This window comes from Cylas formicarius, unplaced genomic scaffold, assembly GCF_029955315.1.
Source record: "Cylas formicarius isolate icCylForm1 unplaced genomic scaffold, icCylForm1.1 PGA_scaffold_12__32_contigs__length_19106922, whole genome shotgun sequence".
Taxonomy (NCBI): domain Eukaryota; kingdom Metazoa; phylum Arthropoda; class Insecta; order Coleoptera; family Brentidae; genus Cylas; species Cylas formicarius.
Genome location: NW_026844225.1, coordinates 11715127 through 11731827, shown reverse-complemented (window position 1 = coordinate 11731827; position 16701 = coordinate 11715127). Strand labels below are relative to the sequence as shown.

Here is a 16701-nt window from a genome sequence, read left to right as displayed (position 1 = left end):
TTAAAAAAAAACTAATTGGCTTTTCTGTCATGTATTTTTTATCAGCCATATAAATAAATCATATGGTGTCTCATTGTATCACGGGGACAATAAAAATAAACCATAGTTAAAAAAAACTTACGTTTTGTTAGAGGAAGATACTTAGGCACCGGATGTGCTCTGATTCTTTTAACACTCATTCCGGATTATTAAGTAACGACCTCCGGTGTTAACGCACGTGATGTGGATAAACTAACCAAAACTACCCCAAATAATCGAGTGGCTCGTATCGAGAGTGGGGGTGAAGCACTGATTCACAGACAATTAATTATCGTGGTCGTGTGATGGTAATCGAGAAAATTTCCACTGTTTTTACTCAGCCCTTTGGACAGAACTGGGGCTTCGCTAGAAGTGTCGATTGAAATGTACGGATGTTATTCAAAACATCCCTCGCGGATGATATAAAGACTTACATCTGGGTGGGGAAGGGTGATTCATTACACGACCCCTGGGACGGTTAGAGTAAAAGAATTAGGATGTTTTGACTTTATCTCCCGGGGTTTGCTTAAGTAATTTGGGGATCGACGACTTCCTTCCGGTGGTGAATTTTCGGTGGGCATGCTCAAACGCATGAATATTGCTATTAAAGCGACCATTCTTAATTTTTTAGTTTGAAAAAGTCGATCATACATTTTTACTTCATTAATAAATATCCAGTTAAGACTTACTTGGCGGTACGGGTACAAATCTAAGCGTAAGTACTGGGTAAGAGTTCGGCCTTTTAATCCTCATTTTGCGGAAATGTCTTTAAAACTACTCACTTAAAACACCAATCACAAACTAAATCAAACGCAAAACCGTAAAAAACTATCGTAGTTGTTGCTCTCCGAGAACTGTGCTATAGAATAACAATTTAAAAACACACGAAGCGAACTAACACGGTCACTATAAACTCGCTGGTGGGGGGAGCACGAATGAATCATTCCCGTTTACAATGTTTATGTTCTGCGTCATTTTGTTCCAACTCGTCTGAAGGACGTTGAATTTTAGAAGTCGATTCCCCAGGTTAGCCTTCCTTTATTCGACTAATTTGCAGCTTTTCTTGCAAAATTTAATCGTGATTCATAGCCCTCGACGGATCTCTTGATTAAAATTATTATCAGCTTTGTCCTCATATAATTTCACATTACTCTAGATAAGATTTCAATATCTAACTACTTAACGCTGGGTTGTTTTGTTATTGGCTGATCATCTAGTTAATGTTCGGTGACGCTGCATACCCCAAAATGTGGACTATGGATTATGATCCCTCTTATTACTCATCGGCGAGGAAATTGTATCAAATCACTCCATACTTATGTGCCTCTCGTTTTTAGATAAAAAATGTACCTTATTCAATGCCTTAAAGATATTTTTAGTGTATTAACAACGTATAACTCATTGCAGATTTAAAAACTCTATTTTTTCCATTTCAAATATAAATATAATCATTAATTAATATAAATTTTGTTACCATGATTTATACAGGACGTTTATTAACTAATTATTAATTATTCTTTGAAGTAAAAATTTTCGTTAATATGCTGACACTGCTTTTTCTGCGAAATTAAATTACTGGAGCAATTTTTGGTCTATTAAACCTACTTTCCAACAATGCAAATTCTTCATGTAACAAAATAAAAACCAAAAAAAATGTTTTTTCCTCAAGTCCATTGACATTTTGTTCAAATTTGGTATGCACTTACCACGCTGAGAATTTTCTTTGTAACAAAAATGAATTTTATACTTTCGCCAGTAACGTAGTAAGATTCACGTCCTTAAGTATCGACACTTAGTTAATAATACCATGTATGTGTTTTATATTAATAACGTAAGGGTTTCCAGCCTTTCGGAATAAATAAATGGAATATATTTATTTCATAACTAAAACTGTGTATTAGTGTATTTTGTATTAAATTATTTGTGCAGTATTGTACTGCATAATTTACTAATAATAATAAATAGCTTTATTGTTTTAACCATTAATAACAAATCAAATCTCACCAAAACTTAACTTAATAACAATGCAATTGACAAAATTATATTCCGAATTAAATTTGGTAGCAAAGGGCTAAGTAAGTCAAACATGGCCAGATACTGATACAACCCAAAATTTAGCATTAAATTAACAGAAGGGAGGATACAACTCTTTTAGTGGGAGCGGAAAAGTATTAAGGACAAGTCTCTTAGTAAACGTTTACTTACGTGGAAACGGAAATGAAATTTTGCTCACCCGAAAGGTAATTTTTTAACTTATTTTTCGGGGCCAATAGCGTCCGAGAAAAGTCTATTAAGAAGACATATTCATTAATCATATTTAAATTTGGTATGAGAAGGAACTTTTGTAATGCTCTTTTCGATGCTGTGGCACAGGAAGAAGACTGTCTACATCCGTCCGAAATCTAATTTTGTTGTACAGATAGGTCGGTGTCGCACATCGAACGATTTTGCAAAAAAATAGTCAGGACCTAAAGTTTATAGCGATTGTTTTTGCAATTTTATTGCTTTATCTTTTTTAACATCGTTATTTAATTTCATTAAACATTTACCTAAACTTTAGTGATTTTACTTAGAATCTATGATCAGAATCAAGAATATTGCAAGTATCTAAAATGTTCTGGCAAGCATTAATTAAAATAATCGATCGTTCCATCATTTTTTTAATATCGTCATGTTCGGTACGTAAAAAACACTTACGCTAAAAGCAAACTCAAAAGCAAAGTTCACTTTAATGTCATATCGGATAAACAATTCTAGTGCTTCTGGTGAGCATATGATCTATTTCGATTAAAACCACTTCAGGTTCGGAGAAATGGCAGTTCTGTTCCCGGAAAATAACAATGAAGTCAGACGTGGCTGTCAAATACGAAACATTTTCCAAATATAGTCAACTACATATTTCAATGAAATTCCCAACGGTAGTAATTTTCAGATGTTTAGGAAAATTTTACGAAACGAGCATACTTATTTCGCCAAACATATAGATTGTTTCGGTAATTCCTTTTGGTGATTTCACACAAACAACTGCAATTAATTAGTACTATACGCTGGTATATGTTATTCATAAAATGTGGTTACTGCGTAAGCAACACGTTTTTGATATCAGCAAGTGCTGTTCAAAAGTTCACCCGATGACGCAATTCATTCACATAATTTTTATAAGTCTTAAATCAATCAAGACCAGAATAAACGTTTGCGATAAATGCAATTTGCGATATAAATTATATACTATGTGCTAAATTGCTGGCAAAAAAAATCCAGATCATCGAAATTTGAAAATGATTCGTTAGACTTCACTTCGCACTGAGAAAATTATTTTATTGATATAAACTTTTCTTTAACAGTCGCAGGTAGTGTAACGAAAAACCGTCTCGTTGGCAAAATTTTGCCTGATTGTGGTTTTATCTGTGATAAAATAGGTAACGGACTATTCACAATGCATACTATATCGTATACTATATCAGGGTTACGTGTATTAACGTACGCTGATAGTACACACAATTTATAATTCATTTTGTCCGTGAAATTTGATATTTATTGACTCTCTGATGACGTCACTATAAAGACGGAGGACACTTAAAATTTCATTTCTATTTGACTTTTTCTCCATAATTCACAGATTATTTCCAAAAACCTGTCAAATTACGTTCAACAGTATCCAAAAACGAAGTGTAAAACATTTCGCTGTCACATAAAAGTAATCGATATATCTTCATTAATTCTTCAAATACATCTTCGAGGTTAAACAAACAAGTGTTCCTGACATTTTACGATAATTTTACTTATAAAACGGCTATTGCGATAGACATCGTTATATGTATACAATGTGCGTCATAATAACGAACAAGATATTTAAGCGCCATTTACGAGATATTTTGCTTTACTCTTTCAATTGAAGATATGAATTTCATATATGCTTCTTCCATATATATTTAAAGTAGTAAATAAAATTTAACTGAATTGTTTTCAAACATTAATTAATAAAAAATTATATATTTCTGTCTTTTTAGTTGATCGCTACCCAAAGTAGTGGCTGACTAAAGAAGTAAACAAATGATTCTTAGTCATAAACATTTATCTTACTCAAACTTTTCGTTAGCCGTTCTATGATTAACAAAGGGGTGTTCTACCTATAATCGTTACTAATCGACTTTAATTTGCATAGAATAAATCATGATTTATACGTCGGCTTGTTTGTTGTGATAAAATTTTCCTGAAATTATACAAGGAAAAACTCCGCGTTCTAGTTACACAAGGATGTGTTGATTTTAGTTAAAATAAATTGACGTAAATTCTTTTACAGTTAAACATGTGTTTGAAGCCATGCGGATAAATTGTTTTTCTTTGAATCGTCGGTTCGGATTAACAGGAAAAAAAATTGGGAGAGATTTAAATTTATCTCAAATCAAAATCTTCTTCATTTTATAAAAAATTCTAGTGTTTTTAGAAAGAGTTTTGAAAATTCAACGTAAATATGGAAATTATTAGCGGTTACATTAAACCTCCAATAAGGGTCAATCAGGGGTCATTCACAAGCGTGGGTTTAATAAAATAAAATCTTAAAATATCTTGAACTTATTGAGCTTATATAAGGCCAGGAAGAAAAAGACAGATTTTGCTTGAATTTAGCTGTTATGCCTCAGAGAGCTAACGAATGTCCTTGAACCGTCTCATAGAATGAAAAAAATATGTCCTTAAAACGTAATCTTAAGTCATAATTGTGTTATGTGCATATTTTGTATTATTATGGAAACAATGGTGACTGTGATAGTGGTGTAGCCATTATCAGTGTTATTTTAGATAAAACTCGTGGTTTTCAAGACTTATGTAAAAGTTTGGCACATCACACCACAAATTCTAGTCTAGTTTTGGTTTATTTCGTCATACTTATTTACTGTTTCTCTGTTCGCTTTTCATGCATTGAAAAACGCTTTCAGCAATTCATTTAACTCAAAGATCAGCATTAACAATTAATGTCTTACTAAGTAATGCAACGTTTGAAAATTCAATACCAAATTTGGATTTACTATTCACAATTATTTCGCAAATCTATGATCACGCAATCTATATGGCGTATGTTTTAAACAAAAATTGGTTGTTTTGCTATATCAGGCCTTTACGAAATGTCGATTACTACTTATTTCCGCAAAATACATTGATTTTAATTCTCGATTTGTTTGTAGAAACTAGTGACAAAATCTAATTGATAAAAACGTGGGCTTAGAACAACCACATCAATGAGTAAAGTTGGACGAAAGTTATGAGTAGTTTTAGGAATTATTAGAATGCCTTAAACAGACTCGCGATTTATGACGTTTATTTTTTCGGATTTAATAGTTTCCTCCATAATTCGCATTGCAACAGAAGTTTTACTGTTTTTTAAAATGCGTAACATGTTGTTAAGCACGGAAAAGTCATTTGAACGGGTACATTCGTACGAAACCTTTCGTTCGTTTCGTTTCATAGCACTTTTAACTTTATGGCACTCCTAACAAGCCTTTATATTTTACAGCATTTTGACACGTACACCATTATAGTTCCTGATCGGCTTCCTGTGCGAAAACAAAAACCTCTACCGTTTGTTTATAGTTATGATTTTCCTCGCACCGAAGTCGCAATTAAAACGCTCCGCCGTGCCAAGAACTCCGTGTGAAAACATCGCGTAAGAAAGTTAAAATGACCAACAACTTTGGACACCCACCACGTAGGTGCCCTAACGATTTTAACCATATAAGGTACTAGAGGCGTTGCATATGCTGATAACACCGTCAATTTTGAAGCTTAAACCAAAAAAACGTAGAGAAGCAATAAATGTGTAGTCTAGTCTACGTATTATCTATTGGCGTAGTCAGTTGTCTTCTGAAACTCACAAATTTTGATATATCTAGTATCTAATCTAATCTATCTAATAATAATACATATTTAAAGTTTTGCACAGTCAGGTAGATGGTCCCGTCTCAAAATCAAGTTCTGTAAACCAAAGTTCTTACACAAATTAAAAGAAAGTGATGAGAATAAAAGATTAGATCATTGTTATGGGGCCCAAGGTAATTTTTTAAATGAGGCTACCATTCACCATCAATATTTCCAGAAAGTCAATATTCGGTGTGGGATTATGGGATACTAAATGTGCGGCAGGATACGTATTTCCAGCTAGATAGTGCATCCATTCACAATTCAAGGATTATTTGTCACTGGTTAAATCAAAAATTTCCTATGCGCTGAATAGGATTGAACTCTGGCCTCCGAGGTCTCCTGATGTTACACCACTCGATTTTAATTTTTGGGGAGTGATAAAAAATAGAGGTTATAAAACAAGGTCCAGAAATCGAGATGAACTTTGTGCTAGAATGTGACAAGCCTGTCGAGAAATTAGCATCCCAGAACTTAGGCGAATATCTGAACAAAAATTGAAAAATGTATTCGAGGTGGATGACATTTCATAAATTGTCACTTGTATGATGAAAATTATTGTTTTAATTATTTTCTTAAATTTAATCAGTCAACTACTAAAAATAATATATAAAATAAAATTTCCTTTGTGTTAGTGTAATAACACAACTGACGAATTTAAATTACATGAATTACAGTATTAAATTGACCGTGTTATAGAGATTTTTTTATCTGGCAGCTTTTAATAATTTTGTGTATTCCTCAAAATAATGAAAAAAACAAATAATAATAATAATAATAATTGACAGCCATTTAGAACACAATTTCATCTTAAGAACTTTAATTATAACTATTATAAGTACTCAACTACCAAAACTAACGAAAACTATATTCACCCCATCAAAGTAATAATGAAACATAGAATCCATTATAGACCAAATAATGAAATTTGGTATGTGTGAACCATCAACTTGTATGACCGTGCAAAACTTCAAATCAATATTTATTTAGATGCAGTAAAACCTACGGTGTTTGCATTTCCTACTTTTTTATTTTAAGAGACAACTTCTCCTAAACGACCAATAATTGATTGCTCAAGGGTGGTCGCTATTGAGGGATTCTACTGTAGTTGCTTTGTATTTAAAATCCATTTTTGAAAAGCTAATAACAAGCTTTCATTAAAAAAACACAAGTTTAGTTTATACATCACAATTTGTAAGTCTCAGAAGAAAACTGACGAAGCCACTGGATCCTACGTGAAAAACTCTATCCAGACCAGTTTTCACTTTTTCTAAAATTAAAACATTTTCATTATCACACTGTAGCTTCATCAGTAAGGAAGATAATACCCCGTAAAACTATAAAAAATGGGACACAATGTACATTTAGTAGGGTGCATTTCAACCTTTGGCTACATTTAAGTCGTTTCGACCTTAAACCTCATGAGCTTCAATTAACGTGACATTTTAATTATAAGCTTGACGTCAAGGGTCTACAAATATTTTTTGAAAATCAGATTTTAAAATATATTTGTGTTTAGGGTGACAAATGGAAACAATTGTGATTTTGCATCGTGATTAGTAATTGCATCGATGTTCCACGCAGACCTAGACTTAAAAAATGCTAATTAAAAAAAAATGTCACTCTGTTCCGAGTCCAGCAGTCCAGCAGTTTATGGCTTTGTTTGAATATAATGCACCGATCCAAAAACAAGAAAAAAATCTCCAATTCATTTTATTAAACAGGCCCTTTGCGTCTACAAAATGTAATGATAATCTAATCTGTAGGGTATGGTCACAATAACTATCAAATTGAATATTGCGTACTGTGACTCACTCGTATCGTTTAATACATCGATTTACATACAGAATGTCCTCGAATGGTATGCGGGAATGTGTTCCCGTGAAAAATTTATTGAAAAAAAGTGTACGTAAACCGGTTAAGTCGATAACTTTAAATTAATATTAATACACCTCAGAATACGTTTCCTAGTTTATTTATCACACGAAGAGAAAGCAACATATTACATACATAGTATAAGGCACATTATTTCGCACACGTACAAGTAACATGGCGGCAGTTAGACAAAAACGGGCGTATAAAACGCGTTAAGAGTTCCTTTTTCTCTGAGAGGCACCAAGTGATAGATCACGAGTGATTAAATTAACTAAAAATGCAAATCACACAATGCGACTTGGCATGGAAAACATAAAAAATGCGGAATATAGTTATGTTAAAACAGGTTGATGGATTCTACAGACGATAAGGCGAAAATTACTCATTATGACGCGATTTTCAAGAGAAACTGAAATTCTTTTGCATAATTGGCATAAACGGTTGGAGAATATGTAAAAATAATGAGTCAGGCAGTTCCAATAACTTTTCTAGTCATATAGCATATAGGCATAGAGTCACATTTAAATCCTAGGTATATAAATGTCGCGATCATATTTGCCATCTAATGTTAGATTATAAAAAATAATTAATATTAATGAAGAATTCTCGACAATGTCTTTCAGTAATATTTTTTCTTTTCGCTGTGCATTTTATTTCTTCACTGCCTTTTTCATTGCCCATTTTCACTTTGCCTGAAGCGGTAGACAATATACAGTTTTTCATAATTCATTAAGAGAACACGTACTGCTGCTGAACGGTTCTGAAAAAAATAGTTGAATATCAAATAAAACAATTGCAAGTCGTTAATAAAACGTCTGGAATCCTATAGTCAACAGAACCAAACATTTTTAAGGAGTAAATTTTTGCTTCTTAAGGGTGAGAATTATTTATCGATACTAACTGGTACATCAAACATTTCTTGATTTAGAAACGCATGTGTGCGCAATTGTTTATAATACGAATGTAACATGACTTGCAGTGTTCGTTCTGTTATCAGTGAATTTGAAATAACGAAGCATTTTGAACATCAGTATTTTTGAAAGGTTCCAAAGTCAACAGGGTACGTCAAAATGTCCGTTAGATTATCGAGTAATTCAATAACTCTTGATGATGCAACAGATAAAATATTACACCATTTTTTGGAAAACTTAAATTGGTTATGAGTCAAATTCTGTCCAAAGTTGAACAACCCGAAACTTCAAGCAGGAATTTTCAAAATTTCGGTAATTATATTCAACAAGTTCTATCAAAAAATATGAGCATGTACCGGGGAAAGAAAATGGAAAAAAACGAACCTAGAAAGACAAACCCGGTCTCAAATCGGTTGGAGTCGAGCCAATGCGTTTGGCTTTTAAAAATTTTTGCTTATATTTTCATTATGACTAACGTTCTATAAATACGGCTTAATATAGAGACAAGCCTATCTAAATTTAATTTTTGCCTACGTAACACTATTCTCCCGATCCTGAGGAACATTTTACCTCACCATCGGTATAATTTATAAATGGCTACAACTTGATAAAACAAAATTCACAATACATTCAACAAATTGGCGAAATTTAAATAACCCCAATAATCTACATATGTATGACCAGCATGACCACCATGTAATGCAAATAACCCTTCTATGATTCACTTGTTTGGATTGGCGGGATTATTCACGTCACAGACATTGACTATTTGGAACTTAACCTTTCCAAAAAGATTCCATTGAAATTCTTCTGACGAGACGTTTGAACGAATTATATTTTCGCGTTTTCATTTAACCGTGAATTATAAATTTTAAATGGTGAACCAATACGTAATACGCATTTACTTGTAATTAATATTTTTAAAAAAAATTTCAGCTTTCCACAAAAACCGTTCCCAACGGCAAACGGTACAACTTGTGTGAGGCTTTTTGGTATCATTGGTTAACGGAAAGATCAAGGTATATAACGTAGAGATTTCAATTTCTCACAGTTTGAAATAAGCCATATATAAATCATAAATTATTGACCACAGATTTTTGAGCTGGTATTTCGGCCCAAAATGGAATTGCGATGTTATTTTCCAAAAGTGGATAAAATTCTGCATATATTTTTTGATAAACTATCGACTGACGCCCTTCCTTCATACCAAATTTTAGTCGGATAGGTTAATATAGACCGCGATCCAAAATTATCATGATTCGTGATTTTTCCCAAAAAGTTACGTTTTTAATTTTTTAAAATGCCTACGATATCCGGGGAAGGTTGAAATTTTTATTGAAGGTGCAGGTCAATGAGAATTTTTGGCCTTAAAACATTTAAAGTTTCAGCCAAAAAAAAAGAGCAGATTTCAGTTTAAAATATATATCTAACACTTTTGTTTTGTTTTAATTGAATATAACACCGTGACAGAAATACAGAAGTGGAATAACATCCTGTATAAAATGTTCCGCAAATTTTAATCGGATGATATCATGTCTACTATGCTATGACGAAGCTATATTAAAACGCTTCACATTTTTAAAAGGCAACTACGTTTTTTTATAATCCTTGTTTCGCGATGTGCAAATAAATTGAGTGTTAATTCAAAGCAACTAATTCTTGCAGCATTCCCTGCGAAATTTTAAAAATTTCATGTTGTGAACGATAGCGCATTCCTTCATATTTTTGGTCTATTTGGCGTGAAAACAATAAAAGGAAGAAAACGTAACTCGTGGACAATCGACCTTATAGTGTAATTGTTGATTTGATTGTACTGAAAAATGCAGGTTTTACGTCAATGTAGTTTTTTGGCTAAAAGTTCATTGAATTCAGAGTTTTTATCCCACAAAATAATCGTAATTGTTGAACTGAGGTGGCTTTTACTTGATGAAAATCCATTTATCAAAATAAATAAGAACTAAGAACTAAACTATAAAGACACGGTGTTGTTGAAACAATATATAATTTCGTGAAAATCTGAACTTTTAGTTCTTATTTATTTTGAATCATAATTGTTTTGAAAGAAATGGCGCGGTAAACTTGTATTACCTATAAAAGAGACGTTTCTATGACAGTTGGTTTAGAATATGTATTATTACAGATATCACATGATGTCTCTTGCACAAAAGGCTAACCACACCTCGTAATCGTCTACATATTTGAGCTTAAAACTAAGAATATTGAGTCAAAGAACTGTATTTCTCTGAAGCTCTGGACGTATACAAACACGCGACACATTTCGAATGTAAAAATGTTAATTAATTCAATTAAAAGTTTTTTTTTGCAAAAAATAGTTATTACACCACAGAATAATCGTATTTGTTTTAAAAGAAATCTTTCGGATCTTAGCGTACTGAACTTGTATTAATTTATTTTGTCTCTACCTAGAAAAGAGATGTTTCTATGACAATTGATTCAGAATATGTATTATTACAGATATCACATGATGACTCTTGCACAAAAGGCTAACCACATCTCGTAATCGTCTACATATTTGAAGCCAAAGCAAAGAACATTGAGTCAAAGAACTGTTTTTCTCTGAAGATCTGGACATAGACAAAAACGCGACGCATTTTCAATGTAAAAGTGTAAATTAATTTAATTAAAAGTTTTTTTGCAGAAAATAGTTATTACACCAGAATAGAATACTAGAGTCAAAGACAAATTAAAATTGATGAAAATTCAGCCACGATATGGTAAGTTTCAGTTTTTTTATTCGGAAATTTTTTGTGGCGACCCTGTATATCGGTCATTTTAAAGTCATACGCCCGTTTGCAAATATTGTATTAAAGATGACGTGAGTCTAAATAAACATTTAAAACATACATCAAACGAGAACCATATACGTCTTAATGAGACTGATATTCTTGGTAAATAACATGTAATCGATGACCAATGAAAACTAAACGCAATTCGCCCAATGAAACCTTGCTCGGCGTGGGATTTTTAATTTCTCCGTATAAAAACCGCCCAGAAATAAACTCGTATTCTCTGTTGAGATCACGACACAACAACAAAATTACCAGATATTAGTCACTATGGAAATCCTTGTTACGGGTCGACAACATTTTTTCCTCGCATTCTTTTATTGTTCACTAGACGGCTAGTGCGTCATGTTTGTTTACATCCCTAAGCGAGATTTATGCGCCACCTTTAAAAGTCGACCTGAAGTCGCAATCACAGTCGTCTGGGTCGTTTTTTTCGAAGCAAATTACTTATTTGAGAAAGCGCGGTAATTTAAAATAAAACTAAAAAACCATTTCGCTTTATATTTTTGGATTTTTTTCAGTTTTGAAAATAAACTTGAAACTTGAAAATACGAAAAAATAAAAAAAATAATCAAAGAAAAGGGCAGTACTTTTTAAATTTCGTTTTTTTTTTTGCAATAATGAATATGAATTAGCTCGAAATTTAAACGAAAAGCCTTTCGTCTAATTCAAAAAAGTCTAGTATACCCATTACACCAATTAATTAATATATAAAAGTCTAATATAAACTGCAGTAATTTTTCAACCCAAGACAAGGAAAAAATTGTGTTCGCAAAAAATTAAGCGAAATAGCTCTCGAAACTTGAGAATATGAGAAAAAAGTCATTGGAGAAATCTATAAATCTTATTTATAATTGATTAATTATATAACATATTTCGCTTCTTAACGAAAAGCTGACAAAACTTCGGAAAACGATTCTAAAACCTTTCGTGTAATTCTGAAAGCGAAGATACTATTATAAATATTTTGCCTTAAACTATTTTTGGAATTCTTATTTTCGCAAATCACGCTAATTTTTAAAACGAATTATATAAAAAATAAATAGCGTTAGCATGTTTTCGATTTTTTTTGCAAAAAAGAATTAGCTTGACAAATTTGAGAATATCATAAAATAAAGCTTTTCCAGAATCTGATAGAAACTGTCGTAATTTAATTTTATAATTTTAATTAATTTAAATTTAATTAATTTTTAATTCTATAAAATAGTTCGCGGAACATTATTTTGCGCACTAAAAACGGCCAAAACTTGAAAATACGACATGAAAGGCTTTTTGAAAACGGAAAATGACTCGTGTTATAGTTCATATACCTGTTATAAATAATTGTTTATAGTTTGTAAACGGTAACGCGCAAATATTCGATGAGCAAGGATTTTTGCACAAAGTCATCCATTCACCATGCCTGCCATGAACCTTATGACGAGCAGCTCTTAAAACATTTAGAATGAGACAACACGTATAAATAAACACAACGCCCACGGAAAATGGTAATCCCACGCGTGACATCTACGTTTTCAAAAATCTTTCAAGCCTTGCAACAACGCAAAAACATAAAAATAACATCCACTTACCGATCAACAAGGATGGCTCTTTATGGTCCTCTACTAAAGATACTAGAACTAACAACAAAGGGTGTCCGACAGTTATTCTGTCCTTCTCACTCGTTGAATCGTCGTAAATGATAACTTCGCGAAAAGACCGTTTTTTAAGAACTTCCTTGCCCTCTCTGGTCGTCGCCAAGTCAGCTAAACTAGCTTTCCCCAATTGAAGTCTTCGCCTGTTGAATCTGTCGGAGCAGTTAACGTTAATGGCCCCATTGATATGGTTCATATTGTAGCTCATGAACGGACGACAATCGATCAGTATAAAATTTCTGCCACTTCTAGGGTCTTCCATCTTAGCTTTCAAAGCTTCCGGTTCCATGGTTTTGACATTATTCAATACCCAATTCCTCTGCAGAGTGGCACTTTCTGCGCAAGGGCTGGTCGGTAAACTTATACTCCCCTGGGTCTCCAGTTTGAATCGTTTAGGCGGACTTAACTGATTTGGACTGTGACTAGGGTTAGTTGTGGGCGGTCCCGGTTCACTGTAGCTGCGATTAAGAGGCAACTTCAGTCCGTTTCGCGAACGACTACTTTCGAGGCAAACGGACATCACGATGACGTTTAAGTACAGCGTCACAGGCTAAATCTGGAAGAGCTGCGGATAAAAAACCGCGATGTTAATGCCAATAGCCACGCGCTTTCATATAGGGTGAATTAGGAAGGGGATTTTTTAAACGCCAGGCGGTATGTTCACCTTAATAAACATGAATCACTGCAATATTTCTTTAATTTTAAAACATCGCGGTGATTCATTATCGTCCACATTTATGGAACTGAGACTGTAACATTTATTTCTTAAGGATTTGTCATTGTCACGCACGTGAAAGATCGGAATTTCTGTTGTAACTTTCAGCAGTTCCTTAGAGCCTTTTTTGGCTTTTTTTAATTTTAACTTTCATTAGTTATATAAACACCACCGTGTTGTTTCAAAGGTAAAAACACACAATCAAAAAAAAAACAGAAAAAATATATCTTGCAAAATTAGGCATTTACTGAAAATTCCAAAACTTCAGTACTTATGTTTGAATCCTATATTACTTTATATATAGGCTGCGGAAATATAACGAATTTAGTAAAGTAATCGCATTCAATTGAGTAGTTCTTATCAGATTTTAATTTTATTTTGTTCATATAATATGCTCTTACGTGTCTCAATTTTTAATGTTTTATTTTTAAAATGCTGCTAAGCTTTTAATATTTTAACCTAAATGTTGCTTTTCTAAAAGTTGTAAAAATTATTAGAACATTCAATAAAAACTAATTGCCCTTGTTACTACTAAAAAGACCCATTATAATTATTTTAGAGTCTTGACTAGTTAGTACCGTCATTGAGACGTATACTTCATTAAAAGACATTGTAGTCTTCAACGACAATGTAAATACGTACATATATAAGCACTTTCCATTTCAACTAAAATGATATTTACTATTTTCCATAAAATTTTATAGTCATAATAAAACGGAAACAAAAACGTACTAGCAGTAACGCATAATGTTGTTGCAGCTATAAAAATATTTAATTTAATTTTGATTTGATAATAAACAAACTGGGCATATTATACTTATTAATATTTCTGTTTTATTTACCTATAGCACCTATTCCGATAGCATTCCAACTTCTATAAAATGAGGCACCTACAAATTTGGTGGCCAAAAAAGAACACCAAATAGCAACGATTAGAATTGTAAGAATCAGATCATGATAATTAGTAGGTCGGTTGCCCACACGCAAATGTATAAATATGTAAGTATACCTTCTATTTAAACGCAAAACCAAACAGGTGTAAGAATACCTTGATACGTCACCTTTGATAATATTTTTTTTCTACGCTGCTACAATTCTGTCGTTACTACCAGACAAGACAACTTGTGTATGTATCGTAAGCCACCAGCATACATACAGAGTACCTTCTACACAAATAATGAACTTCTAATAAGACAGCAATCGATTGATATTATATTTTTACAAATATAAGAATGTTGAGCAACATAAAGTCACGCTCCATTGTATCATTCACAAAACAATTTTTGCTGTCGCAAGTATTAATTTGTTTATTAAACGCTGTGTGTTTGATGTCATCAAATGTTTTATTAATACGCAACAAAATGGTCAATTGGCGGCAAGCAATCGCGGCGACTGATTTGGTTTTACTCAAATTCGATATTCCTATTTATTAAATTAATAAGATGTTGTTCACAAATAAAGGGGTACAAAAATAGAAATGATTACTTTATTGTACGTGAATACGATAAGAATGCTGATAAAACAAAATCACGCAAAAAATAATCAAGGGATGCCCAAAGCTGTAGAACCACTACAGGTTTGGTGTTGTTCTCGGAATACAGCTTATTTTCAAATAACAGATAACAGAGTGTGTTTTTTTTATCAACAAACACTTGATCAGCTGCTACTCTCTAGTGTGAGTATGCGCTATATATTTATGTGGAAACCAATATATTTTTGTGCTAAGTCAAACCAAAAATAATCCCAGGAAAGAAAAAGTTAAAATTTAAATCGGGTACAAATTAGATAAGCATAGTAAATATGAAGGCATTTATATTACCCTAAATAATGTAAACAAGCACGTGGATTAAAAGCAATAAGAGATTCTTACCGAGTCTTGTGGATATGATTTAAGTGTTGAAACTCTCCAAACTGACGACACTCCAAGAAGACATCAGGTGAATTTTCAAACTTTTCAAAAACGACGATATTAAAGGGCACAAGCAAAAGTTACACCGGCACGACAGCGCAAAACAAACAAATTACCATTTTAAAAAAATTGCCACTGTATTGTTCACATATGTTATTTATTATTGAAACAGGTTCGTACTTTTTCAAGACAGCATATTCACGAAAAGAAATCCTCAAATGCGATTGGCATGCGGATAGCTCGCTACGAGGGAATGAAAATGAGTCATCCAAACAGAAAACCATTCATTTCATGCCTGCATCCTATTCTCGACCGTCATTGGCTGATTCGGGAGGTTATATAAAGGTTATGCGCAGGTCCGTTCACTCAAGAAATTGTGGCTCGATGACTAATCCCACCGATTGTCCCCATAAACACATATGCTAAAAAGTTATGATTCATTACCAAAATTATTCGGCTCTTGGTCTTATGTCCAAAACGTTTTTTTGTATTTTGGACATGCCCATGATGGTTTTTGACCTTATCAGCCTCATAAGAATAAACTTCAGTGTTTTTGACATACAATATGCTGCAAAGCTCATACAAATATCGTGATCGTTTGGTTTAAACGTTTCCTTTAGTGTTTGAAAACCATTTTGTGTTTGTTCCTACGTTTTTCGGATTATCAAATACTTGTTTGGTCGATGCGTTTAACACACATGCGCTGCCCCATCTCTTATCCAATTTATGACACAAGGTCTGCATTTCTATTCCCATCCGGCGTTGAAGTATTGCTATCGGAGTATAGATGGCACTGCATGAAGATGTATTGATATCTACTTTTTGTTCTGTACATACATGGTGGATGGGTCACTGAATTGACCTCAGAAGATTGCAGCGGTGTTAATCGTCGGTAGAGGGTGTAATGCAATTCGTGAAT

At 32.9% G+C, this 16701-nt stretch overlaps 1 protein-coding gene across 1 annotated transcript in view; it reads right to left on the bottom strand.

Annotated features, from left to right (window-relative positions):
• LOC132695713 (dual specificity protein phosphatase 10-like) overlaps window positions 1-16037 on the bottom strand; it is a 28514-nt gene extending 12477 nt beyond the window's left edge. The window contains exons 1-2 of the mRNA XM_060660151.1: window positions 15744-16037; window positions 13096-13723 (exon numbers count right to left, since the gene is read on the bottom strand). Of these exons, the coding sequence (XP_060516134.1) occupies window positions 13096-13678 (583 nt within the window). The 5' untranslated portion in view covers window positions 13679-13723; window positions 15744-16037. The remainder of the gene's footprint in view (window positions 1-13095; window positions 13724-15743) is intronic.
• Between the last annotated feature and the right edge of the window lie 664 nt (window positions 16038-16701).